The 26,270-nt window shown below is 34.3% G+C and overlaps 2 protein-coding genes across 2 annotated transcripts in view; one reads left to right on the forward strand and one right to left on the reverse strand.

Annotated features, from left to right (window-relative positions):
- Positions 1–4,027, reverse strand: part of FBXO8 (F-box protein 8) — a 40,193-nt gene extending 36,166 nt beyond the window's left edge. The window contains exon 1 of the mRNA XM_069493166.1: positions 3,770–4,027. The gene's annotated coding sequence lies outside the window, so the exon portion shown is untranslated. The remainder of the gene's footprint in view (positions 1–3,769) is intronic.
- Positions 4,028–4,119: 92 nt separating this feature from the next.
- Positions 4,120–24,818, forward strand: CEP44 (centrosomal protein 44). The gene is made up of 11 exons (XM_069493350.1): positions 4,120–4,508; positions 9,403–9,541; positions 12,289–12,436; positions 13,604–13,750; positions 14,131–14,253; positions 16,672–16,845; positions 17,731–17,937; positions 18,713–18,788; positions 23,579–23,703; positions 23,956–23,993; positions 24,776–24,818. Exons 2-11 carry the CDS (start codon positions 9,453–9,455, stop codon positions 24,816–24,818), a joined length of 1,170 nt encoding a protein of 389 aa, XP_069349451.1. The 5' UTR covers positions 4,120–4,508; positions 9,403–9,452.
- The last annotated feature ends 1,452 nt before the right edge of the window (positions 24,819–26,270 follow it).

Here is a 26,270-nt window from a genome sequence, read left to right on the forward strand (position 1 = left end):
AGTATCAACAGAGTAAAAAGGCAACCCATAGAATGGGAGATAATATTTACAAATCACATTACCTGATAAGAAATTAATATCTAGAATATATAGAGAACTCCTAAAACTCAACAACAAAAAAAATTTGACTTAAAATGGGCAAAGGACTTAAATAGACATTTCTTCAAAGAAAACATACAAATGTCCAATAATTACATGAAAATATACTCAACATCACTAATAATTAGAGAAATGCAAATCAAAACTACAATGAGATAACCACCTCACACCCATTAAGATAGCTACTATCAAAAAAACATTCATTGGCAAGGATGTGGAGAAACTGGAACCCTTGTGCACCGTTGGTGGGAATGTAATATGGCATAGCCGCTGTGTAAACAGTATGGAGCTTCCTCAAAAAATTTAAAAATAGAATTACCATGTGATCTAGCAATTTCATTTCTGGATATATACCCAAAAGAACTGAAAGCAGGGTCTGGAAGAGCTATTTGTACATCCACGTTCATAGCAGCATTATTCACAACAGCTAAAACATGGAAGCAACCCAAGTACCCACGAACAGATGAATAGATATGCAAAATGTGGCACATACATACAATGGAATGTTATACAGCCTTAAAAAGAAAGGAAATTCTAACATGTACAACAACACAGATGAAACTTGAGGATGTTATGACTAGTGAAATGAGCTAGTCACAAAAAGACAAATAATGTATGATCTCACTTTTATGAAGTATTCAGAGGAGTCAAAATCAGAGACAGAAAGCAGATTGGGGATTGCCAGAGTCTGGGAATGGGTGTGAGGATGGGGAGTTACTGTTTAATGAGTATAGAGTTTTAGTTTTACAAGATTAAAGAGCTATGGAGCAGGATGGTGGTGATGGTGGCATAATATCATGAATGTATTTAAATACCACTGAAATGTATACTTAAAATGGTTAAGATGGTAAATTTTATATGTGTATTTTACCACAATTAAAAAATTGGAAAAACAATTCTATGATTCTATAAAAACAACATAAGTGGGAGAAAACTCTAAAAAATAAATAATAAAATGAAGAGGTGATAAAGATGGGAGGTTATGCAATGAGCATCTGTCCTTCCCAGCTCTTTTTCCCCCATGTTCATGACTTCTCTTATATAAATCCCTACTCCCTATGAGCAGATAGGGTGTCTCTAAGGTTGGCTTACTTGCTAAAATCTGGTTCCTTCAATCAAATAGTTTATGAAACCCTATGCAATCTATTCTTGAAGAATACACAAACTACTGATCACAGAGTTAAACTCCCTAAACTTGTTGCCTAAATCTGAAGCTACAAATATATTTTTAATTTCTGTATCACTAAAAAGTACTTGCTCCAAATATGATATAAACTTAAGTCAGTCAAGAATGGTTTAGTTTATTATAGAATTCATATCAAGAAATTTGTCAGAAAAGCAAAACAATGAGAGAGAAAAAATAGAAAAAGAAACATGGAACACAAATTTCCAGAAATAGATGTCTTTCATTAAAATTCTTTTAAAATATTATGTAAGTAAAATAATTCAGTGAAAAAGCAACATGAGTTACATGTATATTTCTTAGCCTTCAGTATTAATGATTAATGGTCAGTTAATAGAATAGCTTCAGTTTCCAAATTTCAATCAAAATGTGGAAAAAAATTAGTTGTAAATTAGCGGTTAGTTAAATAATGGACTATAAAGTTATAAATCTGAATTACTAATTTCAGTGCACTGTGATCAAAGGAAAGATAGGTCTCTTGATAATTCAATGTTTTTATACTCTGAAAAGAGGAAAATCTCTCTTAACTTAGCAAAAGCACAGTAAACACAGGCAAAGTTTCCCAAGAAAAATAAAAAATAAGCCTCTCTTCAGACAGCAGGGAAAAAAAAACCCTACAAAAAAACTTTTTCCAAAAGAGATAATGCCAGTACAAGTTTGTTATTTCTTTACAACCTGGCATTTTTCCTTGTCTGACCATATTTCTCTTGGACACATTTTGCTCAGTTATTCCTAACTATTAACTCCTAAAGTTTTCACCCAGGGTATCTACATTAGGCAGCTTCTAAAAATGGCCCCCAGTGATCCCTGCCTCCTGGGATTCATGCCCTGTGTAATCCTCACCCTCTCGATTTTGGGTTGGACTTAATGACTCATTTCTAACAAATACAATACCGCACTAGTGATGGAATATCAATTCTGAGATTAGGATATTATAAAAGAGCTTCCATCTTGGATGCTCTTTCTTGAATCACTTGCCCTTGGGGAAGCCAGCTATGGCATGGTGAGGTAATCCTATAAAGAAACCCACGTGGTCGTGAACCAAGGCCTGCCAACAATTATGTGAGTACACTTGGACTGAGATCTTCTTCCACCTCAGTGGAGTCCTCAGATGAGACCACAGTCCCCAACTACAGCTAGACTGCAACCTCACGAAAGAACCCTAACCAGTGGTACTTGGTTAACCTGTACCCTAATTCCTGACCCACTGAGATAAGAAATGTTCATTGTTTTGAGCTAGGGCAAATTTGGGGTAAACTTATTACTCAGCAATAAATAACTAATGAATGGTGTCATCAGAAAAATTGCAAGGTTAACTGGATAAAAATTAAAGCTTCTTGCTCAATCTGAAATATATAATTTTTTTTTTTGGAGACAGAATCTTGCTCTGTAACCTGGGCTAGAGTGCCCTGGCCTCAGCCTAGTTCACAGCAACCTCAAACACCTGGGCTCAAGCAATTCTCCTGCCTCGGCTTCCCTAGTAGCTGGGAGTACAGGCGCGCCGCCGCCTGATCTCAAGGGATCCTTGCCTCGGGCTCCCAGCGTGCTAAGATTACAGGCGTGAGCCACCCCACCCGGCCTTAAAATTTATTTGTTTTCCATTCTGAGACCTGCTTTATTTTGTAAACCATTTTCCTGGAAGTTATGGTTGAGGGGGTGGGTAGAACTCCTATTTCATAAATGTGGTTACCAAACTCCAAACATTAAAAGGAAAAGGAAAACTGAAATGGAAAACGTAAATTGACTTCATTTTGCGGTAATAATAGTCATGATACATTGATTTGGGGAGAAACACCTAGGATCCTGGAAAATAATAATTTTAGTAAAATAAATTATTAAATAAGCAAATACGGAATCTAAAAATAAAACTAAAAAAATCCATTGACTGAGGACCGAGATTTATGTAATTTTGTCAAATGAATAAAATTCATTGAGCACCTACTATGTAAGAGATTAGTGCCCCGTCACAGAGAAATAAATAAGACAAATTAAGATTTTGCCAAATTTTATAATCAAAGTTTGAATGCTACAGCAATTGGCAATACATCGTGATCCTAACTATACTGTATGTGTTTACACTGGCATTACTGGAAAGTGGTAGAGAACCAAAAACTGTGCTTAGAAACCTAAATAACACTACTACCCAAAAAGCAACACTTGGGCCTGAAAGAAACCCTTGCCACTTCTAGGTTTTACTTCAGAATGACGCTCAGTTATTACCCGGGGTCCCAAACCGACCTACACCCCAATGGCCTAGTAACAGAAGGAACACACCTATTTCCGCCTCTTCACACTGATTCCTCACTTTTATAAGCCCCCACTTCTGTCACTCAAAATGCTTTGAACTGTCATTGGCCCCAAACTCTTGCCGGTCGGCCAGTTTCAACCAACTAGCAAGCACTGGTTGTCTTTATTTCCGAGAAGAAAAGTGAAGGTGTACAGAGAAAAGAAGCGAGAGATCAGAAATATATAGGCTGACGCTTGTACCTGAGCGACCTGCGATCTCCACCGCCGCCGCGACGAATCTGCCTCTCGGTAGGGGCTTTCAGCCAAAAAGAAAATGGCTCAGCCGGGAACTGGCGCTCAGGCCATGGAGAAGCCGGTTCAAAGTTCACTTGTTCTCGCCGGTGGAGGTGAGGGTGGTGAAAGGACCAGAAACAGCACTAGATCACTCTGAACTCAGAGAACCTCAAGCTGCAATGGCCAGAACTGCCGACTGTCCGTGTTTTGACGTTTCCTATTGTTGCCGGAAGTGACGTTAAGGCTCTGACTCTTAACAAAGAAGCATTTTTATTTCCGTTGTTTACGATTCGCTATAGATTCTTTGTTTCTCATTTCGCAGCCCGAGCCACTCTGACCATCAAAATTATACAAACTTATAATCTGCAAGTGAATACTGGACTGACCTTGAGGAGGCTCTCAGCAGAGTCACTTTCCTCAAGGATCTTAACGAACGCGGTGTGGAATCTGCAGCGAGGAATCCTGGAGCGCTGAGGAGCCCGCAGCTTTGAAGGTTTTACCGCGGTGCGTGGCGGGCTTGAACTCATCCTTCCAAATACAAACGGTCGGCGCGAGAAGTGCTCCTGGGCGCAGGCGCCGGGCAGCAGGGACTCGCTGCTGGAGCCTGGGTTCGGGTGACTGTCTCTGGTTGCATATGCTCTCTCCTCTCATTGTCGTTGCTGGCCAGAGGCCTTCGGAGCCCGCTTCTCTGCTCGGCGGCTGCTGGGTGAGCCACGGGGAGCCGGCGAGGCTGAGCCCTAGGTTGGACAGAGGTCCCCTTTCCCTGCTGCCCTTACCGAGACCGCGGGCGTGAGCTAATGACCAGGTCCCCCTTGTCATCCTTTTAAATCAAATGGCGAGAGGGGAGCCTTTCTTAGTACCCAACTAGTGTATGCTCTTAGTAACAACGAAGTAGAAAGAATCGTGGCAGCTCATAACTTCAGAATTAGGTTGTGATTTAGGATGGGAAGTTATAGATTTGCTGATTGTTATTGGATCCTGAGGTGAGGATCCATCGGGCTCTTCTAGGATACCGACTAGAAAGAAGCAGTTCATATTTTCCTTGCTTTCATTTCTCCGGTGTTTCAAATATGTTCACACCTTCCTTGAAGGCTACAGAATTTTCTCTCACTATAAAAAATCAATCTTGAATTTTTTATTCTTTTTATTCCGGAATTATGGCTATATTAGACGATTTTTTTTCAGAATTATCTGCAAGCCTTTTAACAGTTTTGTATGTGAACACAGCAGTCCCACTGAGTCTATACTTGTCCCTTACTCCATTTTTTCCCAGTTTGCTCAGTGCTTTCCCTTTCGCAGACCTTTTTCCTCATCTCTTAGAGAAATATTTCCCAATTGTCTATTGTGAAAAGTTTCATAACCTTAATTTTTCCTCATCTTTACTCCTGTATTTTCTATACATGGTTTTTAGATAATATTGAGCCTTACTATGTCATAAACTCTTAGCCGTGACTATAATTGTTACAGTCAGTGTAGTTGCTTCATTCTGAACAAAAATCACGTTGACTCCAGTGGCATTCCATTGGGAGGCATCGTTTTAATGACCTTGAACAGCAATGAGATTGAGCTCGGTTAAAACTGCTAGCTAGAGCGTGCTGTTTTCACGACCTTTCCCACAGATTTAATTGGGCAGATCTGACTTGTAAACAGAAACTCTGGATAAGCAAGGAAGCAATATTGACATCTTCTTAATGATTGACTTCATGATACAAGCTGAGTAGTATCTCCTTTTTCTTTTAATTTCTTCTGATAAGGGTTATAAGGTGAAAATATTAATTTATTTTTCATCATCTCCAGAAATACTGTGTTGAAATGTGCATAAATAGTAGATTCGCTTATTTGAATCTCTTAATTTTATTGTTTTTAAATTTTGTAATAGACTTAATAAGCCTTTCATGCAAATGTAGAGCAGTAGCTGTAATTTTTTCTATAATCCCATTTCCTTGTCCCTTTATTTTTTTCTGTCCTGTCTTATCACTTCTCTCCTTCACCTACAGATCCAAGCTGTACTTGTATCTTACTCTTCAAAATATTAATTCTGCTGGTAATGAAGAGGATGTGTTCCAGGGACATTGTTGTCAGAAATTCCATGACAGAGGTAGAAATAATAATGTAAGAGACATTGAAATGTGTTCCAGGACATCAGATAAAAGAAACATGAAAAGATATCTTAAAGTGTTACATAAAACAAAATTACATATACTGGGAAGATGAAATATACATTTGGAAGGACTAAAGGAAGTCTGAGGGAGGAGATACAATTTACATTAAAGTTAAAGACTGTCTTTCAGAAAGAAGGCACCCCTGGAAGAATTGTGTTAAGATGGATGGATCTGGAACCTAAAACAATCTCAGACCCATGATATTGGCCAATGGCAAAACCCAAGAATTGCTTTATTGCAGTTATAGCCAGATTAGTTTTTATTTCGTCTTTTCCAGAAAAGTAAAGGTTGGTCTTGGAAAATTCCTCTTACTGCTTCCATGTGTCCATTACCCCCAATCATCCTAAAAGATGTTACGTAAGTTTTACCTTCTTGGCCAGTGTTTGCATGATGAGATTTCAGGATCACTTTCTCTTTTTCTAGTTACCTCTCATTTGACTGTACCTGAAATTGGCTCTGCCTAAAAATGTAAATATTTAGTTAAAATAATTGATGGGGTGAAAAATAGTGACTAAAATGTCCATACACACACATATAGAAAAGTGTACTCAATAACGTGTTCTTTACCATGTTGATAAAGGAGAGCAGACTAGAAATAGGAAGGCAGTGTTCCTAAGAGAGGGAACAGTCACTCTAGCCTGGGGAAAAGGCTACAGAAATGGGCAGCTAGGGGCTTAAAGGAGAAAGCTTCCTAAATCTAGGTATTTGCAAATTGCTCGCCTTATTACCTGTAATTATGTATAGATACAGAGAAGGTATGTATATAAGGAGATGATTTGTATCCTGAGCAGTTGCTGGAATTCAGACTAGGTGAAAAGATCATGCTGTTTCACTTATATATGAATTGTTCTGGTTTTTTCTTTTTTTGTCATTGTTTTTAATGCCAATGACTTCATTTTAAAGGAGCTTCATAATCAGAGGATTCATTACTCAAGGTATTGTTATATATTATTTTCCTTCTATGAAGTGTCCACAGGGAATTGAAATAGATATTTTTAAGTAAGTTATTGAGTTTCGCCTTACTGGTTGACTAGACTTACGGTTCAGAAGCCTTTTACCTCCTTCTAGCAAAGGTTCTCAATCATTTATTTACCTATCTACCTATTAATTTTATAATCCTCCTTTGGGAAAAACCTTTGAGAATCCAATGAAAGGCCTACTCCTTGTAATAAAATGAGTTATTTATAAATAAATTCCATAGTATTATTTTTTGGGGCAGTTTTAAAAAATGAACCATTTTATTTAAAATCTCAGGTTGTTTATGTCTTTTGGTTCACACGTATATGTATCTCTATTATATACATTATTCAGAGTCATGTTCCCATTTCATAGGCCCTACGCTATGTATGTTAGGTTTAGTGGATATTTCCAATAAGTTTTCCAAAGTAATTGTACCAGTTGACCCTTTCGCAGCATAGATTTTTCATGTGTTTTGATGCTCTGATGTTAGGTGCATACATACATGTTAAGAATAGTTATGTTTTCTTGGAGAATTAGCTCCTTTTATCATCATATAATACCTGTCTTTATCCCTGACAATTTTCTTTATTATGATATCTGCTCTGTTTGAAATTAATGTAACCGCTCCCATTTTGATTAGTGTTAGCATTGTATATTTTCCCCTACTTATTTTTCATCTATTTATATCTTTGTATTTAAAGTGAATTTCGTATAGATAACATATAATTAGATCTTGTTTTTTGATTCATGCTGACAATCTGGCTCATTTTAAATTCTCACAAGCTGTTTATTTTTTATATCTTCCTATTCTTTTTTTGGACTTAATATTCTAATGTCATTGAAAATATACTGTTTATTTTGAAATTTTCTGTTATTTCCTGCATTGTCTGTATTTCCACAAATTTTTTCCTTTTTGTATGGGTCTTTCCCTTTCATGCTGAAGGCTTCCTCTTAATGTTATTGATCTTTGAGCATATATTTAGTTTTAAACATGAGTGTCTATAAAAAGGTACACAGCTAAGGCTTGTCAATGGGTGAGTTTTGCTTCAGGCTTATTGTGCTCAAGATCTGGCCTCTTCAATGTGGATTTCCCTCAAATGTCAATAGTGTTAGCATATTTTTTTTCTCTAGGTCCATCTACTTTCTGTAGAGTAGAACTTGACAGTCTGCTGCCCTGGAGAACTTGAAGTCTGGTTAATAGCCTTCTTGTAGCTTTTGATTTAAAGAGAGACATGGGAAAAATGAAGAAAAAAAAAGAGAAGAAGAAAGAGAAAAAAATAGCCTTCTTGAAGCTGAGGCATAGGAGGAAGCTATACTGTGCTATATATACACATGTATATTTATTTATATATATTGTGTGTGTATTATATGTGTATATATGCACATACAATTTTTTAAAAAATATGTTTGCTTTCCAGCACTTTTTTCTATACTCTTTGCCATGTCTGATGTTTCCAAATTTGGTGCCTCTTTGATTCACTTTCTTTAGAATGTAAATTTCTTTTTCTCTTTCCAGTGAAGGAAAGGGGTAGTTGCCTAGCTGAGTGAGTTATGTGTGTGGGTATAGGAGGGGGTAGGACAAGTAAAAAAATCTAGGCTTAGCTACTCCTTATGTAGACTTTCAAATAATCATTCTTATTTAAGCCCCCTGGACTTAACCGTCTGCTTTCAAAAGTATGAAATGCCCCTTATTTGTGAATCTATCTTGCTTCTGTTGGTTTCCTCCTAAATAGGCAGATGGGATTGTTCTGTCTTTGCTCTGCTAGGTTAGTTATCACTTATCCATCTGCTTTTCATCCAAAATTTTGTTGATAACTCTTTTGTCATCTGAAATCTCTGGTTCTCTTTGTCCTGGTGCGTACATGTAATTTTTAATTATTTACTTTCATGTTAGTGGTGGTTAGAGAATAGAAATGAAGGTAGCATGTATTTAATCTGTCATATTTAACCAGATGAAGCCTGCATTTTTAAAAACTCATCTATTTTTATTTTTTAGAAAAGGCATCTGATTGGCAACTATGTGAGGTTGGAGCCCTGTGACTCTGACTAAATCTGTGCTAGATTTCTTTGTCTCCATTCTTTACTGGTTGTATCATGTAGCCTCTATAAGCATCCAAAATAGACATTGATGGAAGTTATTTCTACTTGATTCATCTTCTGAAATGGTATTTTATTATTCAAAATAAAGTATTTGGGAGAATGTCATATGAGACAAATTGTACAAACAGGAATATAAGGCAAACGTCTTTTTTGTAAGGAAAAAGTTTTGGAGAGTGGGGATAAGCATACTTTATATTAAGGAATTTATAGTAAGATATTAAGGCAGTACTTCACTAGTTGGGAAAATAAGTCAGAGGAAAAAGAGCTAGGATAAGATAAATAAAGGTAAGTGCCAATAGGAGATAAGAACAAAATAAAATAGAGAAGCTTCAAAAAATACACAGATTAAACCAGTGTTTCATAAATTTTTATTTTTAGGTGAAAAATTAGATTATTTCAAGAGTTGGAGCTGAATCTATCATTAAATAATGGCAACAGGTGATTTAAAAAGAAGCTTACGGAACCTAGAACAAGTGCTTCGCTTGCTAAATTATCCTGAAGAGGTGGATTGTGTAGGGTAAGCTATAATCTCGAACTTATTTGTATTCTTTCTGCTAGTGATTTGAGATAATATTTGACATGGGGGAAGTACCTAAAGAAAAAATCAGATTTTATCTGGATTCTATTTAAATTTACCTTGAAATGATTAAAATATTTGAGAAAGAGAATTATAGGAGATTATGGCTAAGTATTAATGAAAAATTCCAACCCAAGAGATTTAAAACACCTTTTCGAAGCACAGTATTTTTCAGTGTAGGATATGATCTCTGTACAACTTTTAACTCATAGAAGTATAGTGTTTATTCCTGTTATAGAGGATAGGTTTTATACATTTAAGCCAAGTGTTCTTTTTGATATGGAACATTCTAGTTAGTAGATTTCTTTATGGCAGCCTAAAGATTATTATTAAACCATATCATTTAACAGACCTCATTATGAACCTATCACATTGGATTCCATTTTCCAACTATGACTTATTTATTTTTGTAGTTTATACCAACATACATTCCTGCTATATTCATGTCAATCTAATATGGTATTTTATGTTATTCTGTATCCCTTAATATTCTGTTTCTTCATAGCACTTATTCATACCTTTTATCATTGATTAGTTGATGCAGCAATTAAATGTTTCCCTTCAGTTTAATGTTAATAGAATGTAAGCTGAAGTCTGGGGCTTTGTTGTGTTCACTGCATTATTGCCACGTGTAGAATTGGGCCTGACACATAATAGGAGTTAATTAGACACTTATTGAATGGATGAGTGTCAAGGGATAAGTCCAGGTTAGGCATATATTCAAGTAGTAGAGTGAAATTTGATTAAACCAACTGCTAAGTAGAATTCTTGAGTACTGGGCTTACATATAAGAATGGATATTCTAATTGTATACTAGGGAGAGCTGACCTCAAGAGGAGGTTACAAATGAAAGGACAATGGGGAGAGTAAGGAGAAAGTTTAGCTATAATTATTGTTATTATAGGTATTATATGTGAGAAGCAGAAAGTATGAAACAAATGAAATCCATATATGTACCATATATGGATCATCTTGGTACCTCAAAATATGAAAATCTTGACAGTCCAGAACCTGCAGGAACTTAACCAGTTTAAGTAGCCAAGTTTTATTCTTGCCACTTTAAGCATCAACATTTGAAAAGAACATTTTAGATAGGATTAATTCCAAAGTATACCAATATTCTCTTGTTTTCTGAATATAATGTTTAAACATTTAGTTATTGCCCAAGAACATCATTAAGAACAATAACTTTTAGATTATTCTGTAACATACTAATATCTGCAGAGTCTATTGAGATTGGTCATGCTACTTGCTGCTTCTCCAAAGAGACTCCCATTACCACTCTCTCCCTGCCACACACACACATATACACATACAACATCCCCCACCACCACCACCAACGTAGTTTGATTCTTTCTACTTTTTCACATTTTTAATTTTTTCCGACCTATTTAATGTTTTTTTGTGTTAGTATGCCAGTTTGCAATATTTGTTTTTCTTACTATTTCTAATCTGCTAAATCCTTAGAAACTACGTAGCTAAGGTTTTTGAGATTTTTTTTAATGTAAGAAGTGTTAAAAGTAGGCCTGGCTGTCATCTATTCACAATGTGCATAAAATGGACAGATTTTGCTGTTCAAAGGTATTTTTTTCATTACATTTTTGAACTCTGTTCTAGATAGACAAGATTGCCAGAGCAGTTTTCTGACTGGGTAAATATTGTTGTACCTATAAAGAAGCATAAAAGAGAAACAATTTATATTTGTCCTGAAAAACAAAATGCAGTGTTACCATCATATATATGTTCTCTGCCTTTTTAAAAATTTGGGCAGGGATAGGGATATTTATGTCTATGTCTTGAATTTCATGGAAAACATTGGTGTTTTGGGTAAATGCAATGTTACATCAATTGAACAAATATTACTGGCTAATTGAACAAATACCTCCTGAGCATTGTTGTGGGAGAATCAGTGAAGGTATTTCACATTGAGAGAATAAGACAATTAGAAAACACTGTAAGACAGAGCATGAGGCAGTAGATACTAAGTACCTTGTGAGTCATTCTTAGAGAGGTCAGTATAGATCGGAAAAGTTGAGGATGGCTTAACTGTTGTATGGGCAGAGAAGAGTGGGTTACCTTTCTAGACTGGAGGAATTAGCATAAGCAAATAAGGTACAGATTTAGAATGAGCAATAAGTGAAAGATAGTAAACTGCTCAGCCTAGTCCCAGTACTTGCTTTTTCCAGCCCTGCTGCCCTCACCTATAACTTAGAATATTTACCTTTGCAAGTTTGTGGTAGAAAGCAAATGAAGTTAATGTAAGAAGTGTTTGCAAAACCACAAAGTGTACTTCAGTACTGTAATATGGTACATTTGTTTTATTAGTAGGAGAAAATGGAGTAGATCAAGTAAGACTAAGCTTTGAAAAATCAATAGATGCTATGGTAAATAGACTGTTGGTGCTAGAGAGCTGTGGTTATTTATTTACTTATTTATTTATTTATTGTCAAGAACTGGTGCCATAGTAAGAGCTGTAGTAATTTTCTGAGCAAATTAGCAATAGTATTTTATAGTAGTCTGGCTAGATGGGTTTAGAATGGGGGTTGGAATCTAGAGGGTTTCATATATCACCTAATTATTATGGCTATAGTGTTAAGTTATAAATTACTGACATTTCTAATATTTCTTGATTATCTAACTTTGTGGAATTATACTTATTAAAAGTCGTTTTCTTTTTTCCCTGACAGTTTGATAAAGGGAGACACAGCGGCATCTTTGCCGATCATCAGTTATTCTTTTACCTCATATTCACCTTATGTAACAGAACTTCTGATGGAATCCAATATAGAACTCATAGCAAAGAATGACTTGCGCTTTATAGATGCTGTCTATAAGGTACTTTGAGTCAATGAAACACTAATTATTGTAGAATTTATTGAATGATTTTTAGAAAATAATATTTTAGTACTAATTCCTTAAATATATGCAGCATGTATCATTGGCAGAATATTTTCATATGCATTTATCTCATTTAAATGTAGTCCCCGTTGAAATCAAGATGCAATTCAAGTTTGCTTTGTGTATATTTTCTACTCTAATAAATATGGCAACTGGTAACATTTGTCATTGGCTATCATTTGCCTTTTTGTGTCAAATTCCAGTAAAAATTGGTATACTGGTAGAAGTTAGAGAGAAATGTGATCATATTCAGTACAAGTTGTAGTTTATAGAAATATGAGTTAATTTAGTTGTTTGAAAGAAGGAACTAAAACTTTGAGATGTTATATTATTTGATGTCTGAGACAGTGTCTTTGTTTATATCTACATTTGTACGATACTGAATTTAACCCACTATTTGATTTTTTAAACCCTTTTATCATTAATTTTTTCTCAATTACTGTGTTTTTTTAAAAACTTTGTTTTTAATGGTAAAGCCCATTTATGAAATTTAATCTTTTTTTAAAAAAAGTAGAGTTGCATTTGATGAAATAGGAGCTTTTTTATATAGGGTCTCTGTTTAATCTTCCCATTGCTTGTCTCTAATCCCAGAAAGCTTCCGTGGAAACCTAAGAGACATTTCTGAGGCATTCTAGGGTTCCACAGAGTAGCTTTTGGAAACCACTGTCTAGTCTATTTCTCTCATTTTACAAATGAGAACTTGAGACCAAAAGGCCTACTGACTTGTCTAAAAATCACATAATGGAAGAATTATAAACAGAACTATGGCTTTCTGACAGCTGGTATGGTATTGTATTGAGCTAAGGAATTTTTCTAGTGTATATGAGGACATTTAAACATTTCGATGATGCCTATATTTATTCATCTCTCTCAACAGGCGTTTCTTCTCTAGCACATCTCTAGCTCCCCGTTTCTTGCCTGGATACCTCTCTTCCTGATCATGACTCACACCAGCCCTGTAAATTTCCTTAACTGTAGTTAATGGCCTGATCCTCCTTGTCCTCTCAGAGGTGGCCATTACTCTCCTGACCAGGTGGCCATTTATCATTTTGGATTTAAAAAAGAAATTCCTGATTATTACATTGATCTGTTTACTCTTTGCAGCTTCTTCGTGATCAATTTAATTATAAACCAATTTTGACAAAAAAGCAATTTATCCAATCTGGGTTTGCGGAATGGAAAATCCAAATTGTTTGTGACATTTTGAATTGTGTGATGAAAAAGCACAAGGAATTGAGTACTCTTGAGAAGGTAATTTTATGAATAGATTTTAATGGTAATTTATGATAAGTGGCTCAGTATTTGAATGTATAAAATCAATATCCTAGACAGCAAATTTTTATATAGTGCAATTACTGCATTATTCACAGTTTTGAGTACCCTTATAAAGCTTATGTTTATTTTACATACTAGTCACTTATTTTTACACATACATGATTTGGAACTACTAGTCCTAAATTAACAGTACAAACATAATGCATTTTCATCACTTTTTGGTTTTTAAAAGACATGTAGCCTCATTTGTCAGTTACAGTTCATATATGAAAATTCAAATGATAATGAATTTTAACGTATTTTATGCTTTCACACAAAATTCATTATTTTGGCTAATACATTTTTTTTTCTTTTAGACTCCATCACAACAAAGAAAGAAAAGCAGCTCTGGTAAATCAGAACCTTGTGTGAACAATGAGAAGATATTTGCAGAAGCTGTTGGCGTTGACATCACTGGCAGATTTATGACTTCAGGAAAGGTACAGACCTGTGTCATGTAGTGTAAGAGTTATCGATCTAATTAATCGAATACATGAGGTTCACTTTTCTGATTGGCACCTAGTGAAACACTCTGGTTAGATATCAGAGTGTAGGGGTTTTTAACAGTGCGTGCCATATACTGTCTGAGGAATATTCCTGAAGTTATAAGGAGAGGATAGAAATGTAAAATTAAACAAGCCTTCTCTTTATACGTCTAAAGTCGAATTCTGCCTCATTTCTCAAACAGAATAGTGATGATTTAGGAAGCTTATACAGTCATCTATATTTGCTTTTAATTATGTATCTGGTGTTTCTAAAACATGGGAACACATGAAGAGCCTACATTAGTAATAGTGATAGGTTATGATGATTCATTTACACACATTCATGTTTCTATAATCAGGAGTATGATTTATCCAATGACTCATAGTCCTTAAACCTGGCATCTGGTTTTGGGTTAGTGTTTTGAATATTTTCTCATTGTTGCTAGATATCTTCTCTCCCGTTGTCTACTTTGAGCACCTGTGGCAAAATGAGTCCAGTACATTTAGAGATATAGTTCTTCTATCTCTAAGGGAGATTTAAGCCAAAATGTTATTTCATGGTAAGTATACTTTCAGCTGTCTTCCATCTGGGAAATACTCTTTCTGAGACTGAAGGATAGAATACCATACCACACAGAATAATCAATGTGCAATTAGATAAAGAATGTGAATAGTTTCTGGCTGAAGTAAAATCTAGAGAATTATTTTTGCCCTAATTCAAAATATAAGAGTTACATAAATAGAATGCTATTTATACTTTTGTATCTTTTATAAAGTGAAATTTTATTGTTATAGGAAAAAGTTCTTTTGCCACTTTTTTTTTTTTGAGACAGAGTCTCACTCTGTCACCCAGGCTAGAGTGCTGTGCCATCAGCCCAGCTCACAGCAACCTCAAACTCCTGGGCTTGAGCGATCCTCCTGCAGGATCCTCCTGAGCTCAGGAGTTCCAGACCAGCCTGAGCAAGAGCGAGACCCCGTCTCTACTGAAAATAGAAAAATTAGCCAGGCTAAGTGGCATGCATCTGTAGTCCCAGCTACCTGGGAGGCTGAGGCAGGAGGATCACTTGAGCCCAGGAGTTTGAGGTTGCAGTGAGCTATGATGACAACACTGCACTCTGAACAGGACAACAGAATAAAACTCTGTCTCAAAAAAAAAAGAGAGAGAGACATGGTTTCTGAATAAATGCCCATACTTCTTGTCAACTTGCATTCCTAGCTCATCTAACTTTTGTTTGTTTTATATGATTTTATTTTTTAACTGCTAAGTTATTTTTATCTTGTATTCTTCTCCAGCTAGAACATATATAAATGGAGATTTTCTTATACTGATGTTTTTGTACCTTTATTGTGCTTAGCACAGGATTAGGCACATTGTAAGCACTTATTAAATATGAGTTGATATAACTCAATGTACTTTTAAGTATTCTATTTAAATATGGGGTTGAGGAGTAATCTAAATTGTTCTAACAAAGAAAAATGTACAATTTCAAAACATTAGATTTGTTTTTAAATTTCTTAGAGCAAAGTTTTCTTTGTTATCTATCAAAATTTAGTGAATTACATTAGATCTTTAATTATCAGAAATTAGAATAAGTATTGAAAATTCTAAGATTTAGAAAAGTTAGAGCCTAAGTACATTTCTTTGTTTACAGGCAAAAGTTAAGTCAATGTTAAAGGACATTTTCTCCTTTCTCAGTGCCTTATATAGAGTGCTATTTGTGATTTCTTTCACAGTTTTTATAGTACATATACAGACTGGAATACAAAGTAGACAGAAGATTCCTGTGTAAATGTGCAGTTTGACCTAATGCCTCTTGTCAGGCCTTTCCTTTTGTCATTATTAAGTTTGAATTATTAGCTGAAAGTCTATTATATGGTGGATTGTTTGATAGAAAAAAAGTTTAATGAGTCCTCACAGAGCCAGTTTTTGGTTATTTATATGTGAATTACGTGGTAATCATTTTTAAAAATAACTTTTGATTATGGAATGTTATAATCATTTATAAAACCCATCATCTATTTTTTAACAATTTATTAACTTTTTGCTAACCTTGTTTCATCTTTATTCCTCAACATCTTTCCTCCCCAAACTGGAACATTTTGAAACAAATACTAGACATCATTTAATAAATATTTCAGTGTCTTTCTTAAAATATAATAATGCTTTTAAAAATCATAACCACAATTTCAGCATCACACATAAATTATTAGTAATATTAATGATTATAATGTTTTGATATATGTGCGGTAATTTAAACTTCTTAAAATCTTTAAAGGAGGATTGGTGTTCCTTTTGCAGAATTACTGTGTATGCTTAAAATAATTGTGGGAGGAAAACATTGAAGCATTTCTTACATATTTTTCTCTATGCAGAAGAAAGCTGTGGTGATCCGGCACTTGTATAATGAAGATCGTGTTGACAGTCCTGAAGATACATTAATAGGTACAGTAACAGAAGTTACTGAAGCAGTTGCTGTGTCTGCTTTACAGGCTACTGAAATAAAGATACCTGAAGTAAAGGTCCCTGAAATCAAGGCTGAGCAGCAAGTAAGAATTTTAAACTTCTTTAACAGATGCCAATATTTCTTACTTTGATGTGTATGATTACTTCAGCTTCTAAATTTTGGGATACTTCTAGCCTTTTAATTATTAATCATGACATATTACCTATGCTATCATTATGTCAGAATCAATATGTCTTACTGTATATAATTCAACAGATATTTGCTGCTTGTGTTTACGGTATTGGGCCAAGTGTTACGGGGAATGCAAAAAAGAAGACGTGATACTTGGTTTCAGGAGATACACTACTTTGTACAGTGGAGGTTCTCTATCACCTTTTCCTGTATTGATGAATGGAAAAGATTGACACTTCATTGCCTTTTCATTTTCCTTTCTGGGTTCTTGTCCTTTTTTGTCCCTCTTGGAATACCATTTCTATTGCTCTTGCTACAAACCTTCTACTGTTTCTACTAAAACTTTTTTTCATCTTTTTATGTCTTGTGATTTCTATGCATCTCAGTATATCAGTATTCAGTTGGCGCTTATAAAAACTACCAGATGGCCATAGGAATTATTTCCTGTTATATGGCAAACTGAGCAATCTCAATGCATTGTCATTTTGTCATTTCCTCTTAGCTTTGTGCTAGGTGTTATTGCAAGATGCTAGTTAATGACAAATTAATTCATTTACTCATCACAAGAATCATAAAAAGTAGGGACTAATATTATCTGTACATTTTTTTTAGGTGGTCGTAAATCCATATGAACTAGTTGAAGTGTCTAAGTAGCCTGCCTCCAGAGATAGCACTCTGTACTCTAATACTGTACTGCCTCTCCTGACTACTGAAATGACACAATGGAAATGGGAGTACACTTGTTTTAAAGGAATTTCAATTTGTATAATATTTTAAATCTTTCTAATCATTTTAGGATATAAAAGTTAATCCTGAGATTACTGCACTACAGACTGTGCTTGCTGAATGCCAAGAAAAGCTTAAAAAACTGACCTGGATAGAGAAAAGGTTAGAATGCTTGGAAGAAAAAATGAAAGGAAAAGTGTTGGTAAATGAAAAGACCTGGACTAATCTTTTAAGTCGTGTCACTCTTCTTGAAACAGAACTCCTTTTGTCTAAAAAGGTATTTACTTTTCTTTGCATTTATAGAATATATCAGATACAATAAAGTATTTCTTTTATTGTTATGTATGTGCTTTTTTGGAAGTGCTAAATTCAAGAATATTTAAGTAATGGGAAAATGTTTAGTTAGAAGAAAGTCTTACTAAAATATAGCCCATTTTGTTGTTGCTGTGGCTATTGTTTTTCTTGCCATCAAATGAGATAATCTGAAAAACCTGTACGTTGAGCTTTTAGAGCTATGAATAATACTTGAAGTAATTAAAATAAGGTAAGAATATGATTGACTTTGTTTATGAAAATCTTGAAATTATTTCATATCTTTTAATAGTACAAATGGTCTATTTTCATAGGGTGAAGAAAAAGAAAAATCAGTAGAGGAAAAATTAAAATTGTAACTCTTCCTTTCTTTTTGTAACTGATTTATTTCACTCATATTATGAATTTCGTAGAAATAGTTGCCATATCAACCATTGCCTTATCAAATCTGAGAAATTTGGTTTTTTTACTCAGGATTTCAACTTCTGGTCTATCTTTCCTTCCTAGAGAGTGAAGTTGGTAAATTTAAGAAGTTTGATATCCGCTTCCACATTTAAAAGACTATTTCTTATTCATAGGAATATATAGTATATATATTGCTTTATAAATAAAAAATTAAAAAATAATTTAAAATATTTAAACATTTATCATACCATCTTTATATTTTAGGCTGGGCAGTAAGAATATAAAATTAGAACATTTTTGTTTTTCATTATAAATATCTAACTGTATTATTCCAGAGTGATGAATGTATAGAGTATAATGAAATGAGCGAAGACTATGCTTCTAGTAGTGACATGGATCTTCTGAATGCTGGTAAGTTCTTAAATGGTATTAGAATTGGTGGTATGATAAGGAGTTTTCAGAAAAATAAGTTTATGGGTACTTGGTAATTTTAATATTCCCAAGCCTTATTGTTTAAAACTTACAAAGCTCTTAGAACAAAGAAAATAATGAACCAACAGACTACTAACAGCAAGGATTGCTTGAGAAGCCAGCCTATTACTTATTTTACATGATATAGTGGGTGAATAAAGTTAAGTGTACAAAATTGTAAATTTTTGGAGATATTTTACTTTTTTAATCATTCTAGAATAATAAAGTGCTCTAGAATTTTATAATTGGTATCCAAGTTTTCTAACTTAAGTAATATCTTTCTCATATGAAATAATGTATGTGAGAGAAGAAAACATATTTGTTAACATCTGTGGATGTTTAACATCATAAAATCTTTCAACCTACTACATATGTAACAATAATAATAACAACACACTTTCTAGCACTATGTACCTGGCATTGTTCCGACTAATGTATTAGCTCATTTAATTCTCAAAGCAACCATACAAGATAAGTACTATTATTATTTATATTTCACAGATAAAGAAAATGTGGCACAGCAAGATTAAGTAACTATGCAGTGGTCACACAATTATTGAATGGTGGAGCAAATTTGAATCCGGGCAACTGTCTTTGAAGTTATTTATTAACCACTACATGTTAGTACAGATGCCCATTTCATTACACAGGGAACAATTTCAGTGATTAGGTTATTAAATATGATTATTTGAGGTGCTATTTAAGGTAACTAAGTTTACTACAGACTGTAGATTTCAGATTTGATAAAATGTTGACTTTTTTCCCATTTATCCATCCATGTATTTATTCAACAGATATCAAAGCCAAAACTTTATCTTATGGTCTGTCTAGCAGACAGAAAATACGTCTGTACTTCTATCTCTAGTATCTGCATTTGGTAGAGCTCAAATATTTACACATTAACAGAATATTGAATGCCTACTATTTGCAAAACATTGCCTTTTGCAAGTTTGATTTTGTATGTTCAGGCTTATTACTTTTTAATATTGTTGTAGAATATACCTTTAAACTATTTAGAAAACACATAGCCAGATTTAAGCCACTGTGCTAGGACATAGAGTAATGAGCAGATAGGCCACGATTTGAAGTAGGTTATAGATTATGAATAGGGTAAACATCTGGTCCCATAGATTGTATAATCTGATCTAGATTAATGGAGTCAAGTGTATAAAGACTTACACATTATACCTTACATATACATGCTACTTGGAAGCAGAGAGTCTGATTTCATTTGGATACAGAGACCAATAATTTACCACTCTGGTCTTGGGATCATGTTAAATCAGGTGTAGTTTTTGTGAGGTTCCAGATTTGTTTTGCCTTTATCAGAAATTCAGTGTTCCAGGAGGAGCTGCAAGGCATCTCAGTGTCTCAGTGAGAGTGAGCTAGGAGAGGCTTTTAAGGACTGAGGTTGCATTGGGTGATTTTGGGGAGGGTTTAAGGAAGCAAGGGCTTTTCTGATTTGGGTGCTGTCAGGAAGCAGAGCAATTTGATGATGGGGTGGTAAGAATGAAATGGAGGTGAAATTTTTAGTGGAAAAGAAGCATTCACGTTAACGGGGAGAGAGCTATATCTGGTCATTTTTATGGTTACATGGTGTCCTTGTTCTGTCTGTGTTCAGACATGACAATGGTTTTGTGTTTTTTTGTTTCATTAAGATAATGAAGTGACCTCATGTGATGTTATTTTCTATGGAATTATTTATACTCAATAGGGGATATGGTAACTTAGGTGCTAATTGCCAGATAGGCCGCGAACTGTCAGGGCTGTTTTTTTGTTTGTTTGTTTGTCTGTTTGTTTTGTGCCTTTTTCCTCTCAGGAAAAAAAACATTACTAATAAAGATGTGACACCACAAAAGAGTGTGGTTTGTTCCAGTGTGATCAGAAGGAAGGGTACATGTGGGCACATGAAAGAAGTTGAAGCCGAAGAGTAAAAAGATCAAATCATGTAGTTTATCCCAGAGTCCTAGAAAGATTGTTACCAAAGCTAATATTCTCAGATTTGAGTTTCAGAAAGGTTATCATGATAGCAGAATAGTGATTTATCAGAGGAAAGACAGACAGGCAAGGACAGTAATTTGAAGGGTATTTTAGTGATCATTATTTTGGAATAATAATGAGGATCTCTACTAAGGCAATGATACTGAAGATAAAGAGCATGTGGTTTATTTGGGAGATATTTAGATGTTAAAATTGATAAGTCACAATTACTGCTGGAAGCAGAAGGGGTAAAGGAGAGGGAAAAAGTTAAGACTGGCTACTTATGCTTGGCTCCTGTGAGTGAGTAGATGGTTGTTACTCTTTAATAAGACAGAGAATTCAGGAGGAGGAGAAGCTGTGAGGAAAATAGTAAGTTCACTTTTGAACTTATTAAATTATATATGAAACACTTAAGACAAAATATCCTCCAGAAATCAGTTGGATATACATATCGGTCCTTGATTTGGAAGTACTGGCTTACAAATTACTAAACAGTAAAGGAACCAACTGGTTCTCTTAATGGAGAGGGTGATAATCCTCCAAAGTTGGCAGTGAAAGAGTAATGGTCACATGGGGAGAGCTGGCTGGAAGATCTAGCGTGACAAGATTCCCTTTCTTCACAGAGGTCTCTTAGCTGTCACCACTGGCTGATACCCTGTAACAGCTGGCATCAGGCACCACTGCTTTACCTTTTTATTTCCAACCTGAACTTAGTTACCAGTTCTTTTCTCAATCCCCTGTAGCAAGAGCTGAGAAACCATTAATGTTTAAGCAAGTACGACTTTACTAAAGGCTCAGGAGAGCAATAAGAAAAATTATCATAGAAAGTAACATGCACTTAACTGGTCTGGCTATTAAATATAGCTGGTGTTCTGCATATGCCCCACTCTATAACTGCTGGAATCCCCTTAGGGGTGTGTCTCTGCATAGCCTACCAGGCCACCTAGTCCCAGCTTGCTCCCACAATGAGGCATACCTTGTGTAAGGCTACATATCACAAAATCTGGACCCCCAAAAGCAAGGCTAAGAGAGCCATTCCTTCACCCTCTGATTTGCCTTTCCAGTCCTGTTTCACTGTCCTAGGGCCCCCCTCTTTTTGGAATGACATAAGACCTGTTCAGTACCTTCAGAGGGCACTTATTTCTACCCATAGAAAATAATTATTTCAAATTATTCCTTAAAATTACCTATTGTCCACAGTTCCTGCTAAAAGATCTGGGTCTAGGTAGCCTTCAGAGTTGTACCATGTGATCTTGCCCCCCAGCTCAACTAAGTAGACTAAGAGTAGACACCCAATCCAGGTAATACCAGTCCAAAGGGTGTGGAACCAAATTACATTCTCTCTCTTAGGATTTGGATTTAGGACAAAGGAGTAAGTCATTCAAATGTTGTCGACCCTGGACTGGGCTAGCCATGTGGTCCAAGTTAATGCTGGTGAGTATGCCGAGAAAGCCATTCTACAGAGAAAAGCAGAGGAATGGAACAAATGGCAAGAAAAATAGGCAAAAGAGACTTTGGTTCCCTGAGAGATGAAAGCTAAAATCTATTAGTTGTTTTAGTCCTTATGTGTTCATATGTTGCTTCCTAATTGAGATTATCTGTGTAGATGTATAATAAAGCTATCTTTATGGAAACCAGGTTAAATGGGTGTCTGATTTTTTTTTTCTTTTTTGGCCTTGTTTTTGTAGCCAATGTATTCTGACTAAAACCTTGAGTTTGTAGGATTGATTGAACGGGAGCATGTTTTATTTGTAATGTTCTCTGATTCTGTTCTAGGAAAGACTTGCTATCATTTTGTCCAACTGATACCTGAAATGCTCAGTTTTTCAGTTTTTTAGAAAAAGAAATCTGTGGATCTTAAATTTTTTAAGCATTATTTCTTTCCAGATGTGTCAACTCAGGATAGAATGTTTCTTGATTTTTATAAGGTATATGTAATCAATTTTAGTAACTGTTGCTACTTGCCACAAACAATAGTAAAAAAATCTGTGGTCCGGGCAAGGTGGCTCACGCCTGTACTCCTAGCACTCTGGGAGGCTGAGGCGGGAGGATTGCTCGAGGTCAGGAGTTCGAGACCAGCCTGAGCAAGAGGGAGACCCTGTATCTACTAAAAAAAATAGAAAGAAATTATCTGGATAACTAAAAATATATAAAAAAATTAGCCAGGCATGGTGGCACATGCCTGTAGTCCCAGCTACTCAGGAGGCTGAGGCAGAAGGATTGCTTAAGCCCAGGAGTCTGAGGTTGCTGTGAGCTAAGCTAATGCCATGGCACTCTAGCCAGGGCAAAAGAGCAAGACTCTGTCTCCAAAAAAAAAAAAAAATTGTGAAATCCTCAGACATTGCAGAATAAAAGCATCATGACAAATTCATTGATATTCATTATTTACTATGAATACCACCATATTTTCCTTACAGTTCCTACACAAGGCTGTTGAAGATGTCAGCATTTTAAGAAAAGAATATACATGATTCAGTATGTTTTATTTAAAAATAAATTGTTACCTGTTTATTCAGTGTTGCTATCATGATAATGATTGTATTGCCTTTAGTAATTTTTATCAGCCAATTTTTAACATCTAGATCTAAGCTGTTATCTTAAAAATACTAAAAACTCATCTTTGATCTATAAATACCAATAGCTTTTTTTTTAAATAAAATAACATTTTTCTTCCACCTATAAATAACACTTTTGGATATTTGACTCTACTGTGAGAGGAAAAAGTAACCTAAATCTTAATTTCTTCACAGATAGAAAAAGCAAAGTAGAGAGACCAGCAAGTATTCCTCTGTCCTCTGGTTATAGTACAGTATCCTCAGATTCAACTCCTAGAGCCTCAACTATTAATTACTGTGGTTTGAATAACATTTCTGAGGTAAGAAAAACTGGCAACTGCTTAGATGATTTCCTTTCTAAGGTCAGGACTACAAGCATTAGTTTTAGTTGTATATACTGTTGGCAAGAAAAACAGCAAAACTGTGTAAACCTTAATGTCTCAAAAATTCTTTGTGATAAGTAAACAGTACTTAATGCAATGTTTCAGACTGTGTTTTGTATGTTCACGGTCCATCTTTGATGATGGTTTACTTTAAGAAATCGCCTAAATTTGTTGCTTTTTAAATTAAAGGAAACAACAATCCAGAAAATGGAAAGGATGAAAAAAATGTAAGTAACAGAAAGGGGCAACAGAAATTCATTTCTCTGTAGGGAATTGTATTGGATTACAGTATATATAGAATGTGCATATGTGTTTCAAACCTTAAAGGTCTCTCAATCAGCTGTGGAATTTCCTTCAGGACTCCAGTGGATAATAAATCCACCTACAGTTATGTGTTTGTGAGATGAGTCACTGTTTTGGTTTCCAACAAGTGATATAAAACATTGTTAATGGAATTAACTGTGGATTAAAGAGTGCAGAGATATATTTGGTTGGTAGTTTATCAACAGTATTATCTATTTCTGATAATGGATTTATCAAAATATTAAATAATATATAGATGGATGGTTTGGAGATATTTTCAGTTATTAATGTATCACTGGTCCTTATTAGTAAGTTATTGATAAGATAATACTAAAAATGATGTTTTATCCAGTACGAATGAAATTACATATGATTTTTTAAAGTGCAGTTCAAAGGAAATATAAAACTGTATATGAGATTATTGTATAGCTACTACTTTAAAAAACTGTAATATTCTTTTGAAATTTGAAAAGTACTGAAATAACTTACACTCCAAGAATATAAAACTCCAAAAATATAATTGACTCTAGTTGTTTTTCTTCTGGCCGTACTGTACTTAGGTTTACTCATAGTAACTGTACTTATAAAATAAGGAAAATATTCAAATTATTTCTGACTAAAAAGCATAATTTCAACAACTTAAATCCTATGCTTCATTATGAATTATTTGTTTTACTTAATATATTATTTGTTTATTATATTTCAGGTTTGAAGAAACTGCAGAGTTACTGAAATGTCCGAATCATTAATTGTAGAATTTTCTGCATGAACTTCTCTAGGACTTTGGCTACTGTACATGTTGTATATTTTAAGAATTCTTTATACAATTTTAATATGCTGCAATATTTTTATTAACAATTTGAATTCCATTTGGTGTATGAGTTATTGAATAAATACTTTAATATTTTTGAGCTATGATTTTACTCTGTTTCACTTCTCTTAGGAAAAACTTATGTTCCAGTACATTTCTCTTACAGAGTGAAGTCATTACAGCACTGTATTTTCTGTGTTGACATTTGTTGGCAGTTGTGCTAAGTAATATGTTTTTTAAAGTACAGGCTTGAGGACCATGGTTTACATCCTGTTGGAAACATTCCAACTGGGACTTGAATATTGTACCCAGGAGGCTCTCATATATACCATCTTGCCATCTGTACTGACGAATACATGGTAATGAAAAGTTAAAAATGCTCATCAAAAATTAAATAATACAAAATACAGTTATTTCATGCTTAATCAAAAAACAGCAACACCTTTTCAATTAACACTGAGAAATTAAGAGTAAGATTCTCCTTTTATATTTGGAAGCAGGTCTGAAAGTTCACTGTAAGAAACATGTTGAGTATTTTAGTATTCTATTCTGTAACAAATTTTAAGACCAGCATGAGAAGGTACACAGCGAGGTGTGTTGTTTTGTTTTTTAATGATGGGGAGTTATCAATTTTTTTGGAGAAGCCTTAGATGAAGTTAAATGAAGGAAAAAATGAAATTCATTTTAAAAGTTACTATATTATCTTTTTAAAACTTTGTAAATAAAATAAATAATCTTGGGTAATCCTCAAGAAAATTGACTCCATTATTTGGAAGGAAAAAAGAGTATTTTTTCTTTTTTATTCTGTAGATCATCTTGATTATATTTTATTTATTCATCTGTTTATATTATGCATGTATAATTCAGTATTTCACTGTCAAATATAAAACATTAACTTTAAATTATAAGTAAAAATAACTTTTAAGAGAGCATTTTTAGTATTCTAATAAATGCTATTAGACTTTAAAATTGTGAACTTTTATGTTAGCATATAGAAGCATACAGCCTTGAATTTAGTGGAGTTTCAGTAAATATTTCTAGGATTAATGAAGCCTGTTAGCTTTATTTTTTCAATTACAAGACAGAAACATTTATAAAAATCAAGAGATTACAGTTATAAGAGAAAAAACTATATCAATATAATTTCTAAAATATCAGCACTAGCATGGAATTATAGCACCACCTTGTGGTTCTTATGCCAATATTTTATCTTTTTTTCTTAAATACGTGATTTACCATAAACCGTAGAACCATATTTTCCCGTTTGAAAAACTCAATTTCAATTTTAAAAAGAAACCTTTTTGAAGTTTTCTTGCGTAAGACAGAAGAAAAGGTAAGTCTCTTTCTCTTTATCTTTCTACCCTCCTTTTTTTCCATATATAGTGTAGAC

This window comes from Eulemur rufifrons, chromosome 18 (genome assembly GCF_041146395.1).
Source record: "Eulemur rufifrons isolate Redbay chromosome 18, OSU_ERuf_1, whole genome shotgun sequence".
Lineage (NCBI taxonomy): Eukaryota > Metazoa > Chordata > Mammalia > Primates > Lemuridae > Eulemur > Eulemur rufifrons.

Excerpts from the sequence above, each read along its gene's own strand:
- CEP44 (XM_069493350.1), top strand. The coding sequence starts at position 9,453 with ATGGCAACAGGTGATTTAAAAAGAAGCTTACGGAACCTAGAACAAGTG. Across the intron at positions 14,254-16,671 it reads GATTTATGACTTCAGGAAAG|AAGAAAGCTGTGGTGATCCG; the intron begins GTACAGACCTGT and ends TTCTCTATGCAG. Across the intron at positions 23,704-23,955 it reads GTTTGAATAACATTTCTGAG|GAAACAACAATCCAGAAAAT; the intron begins GTAAGAAAAACT and ends TTTAAATTAAAG.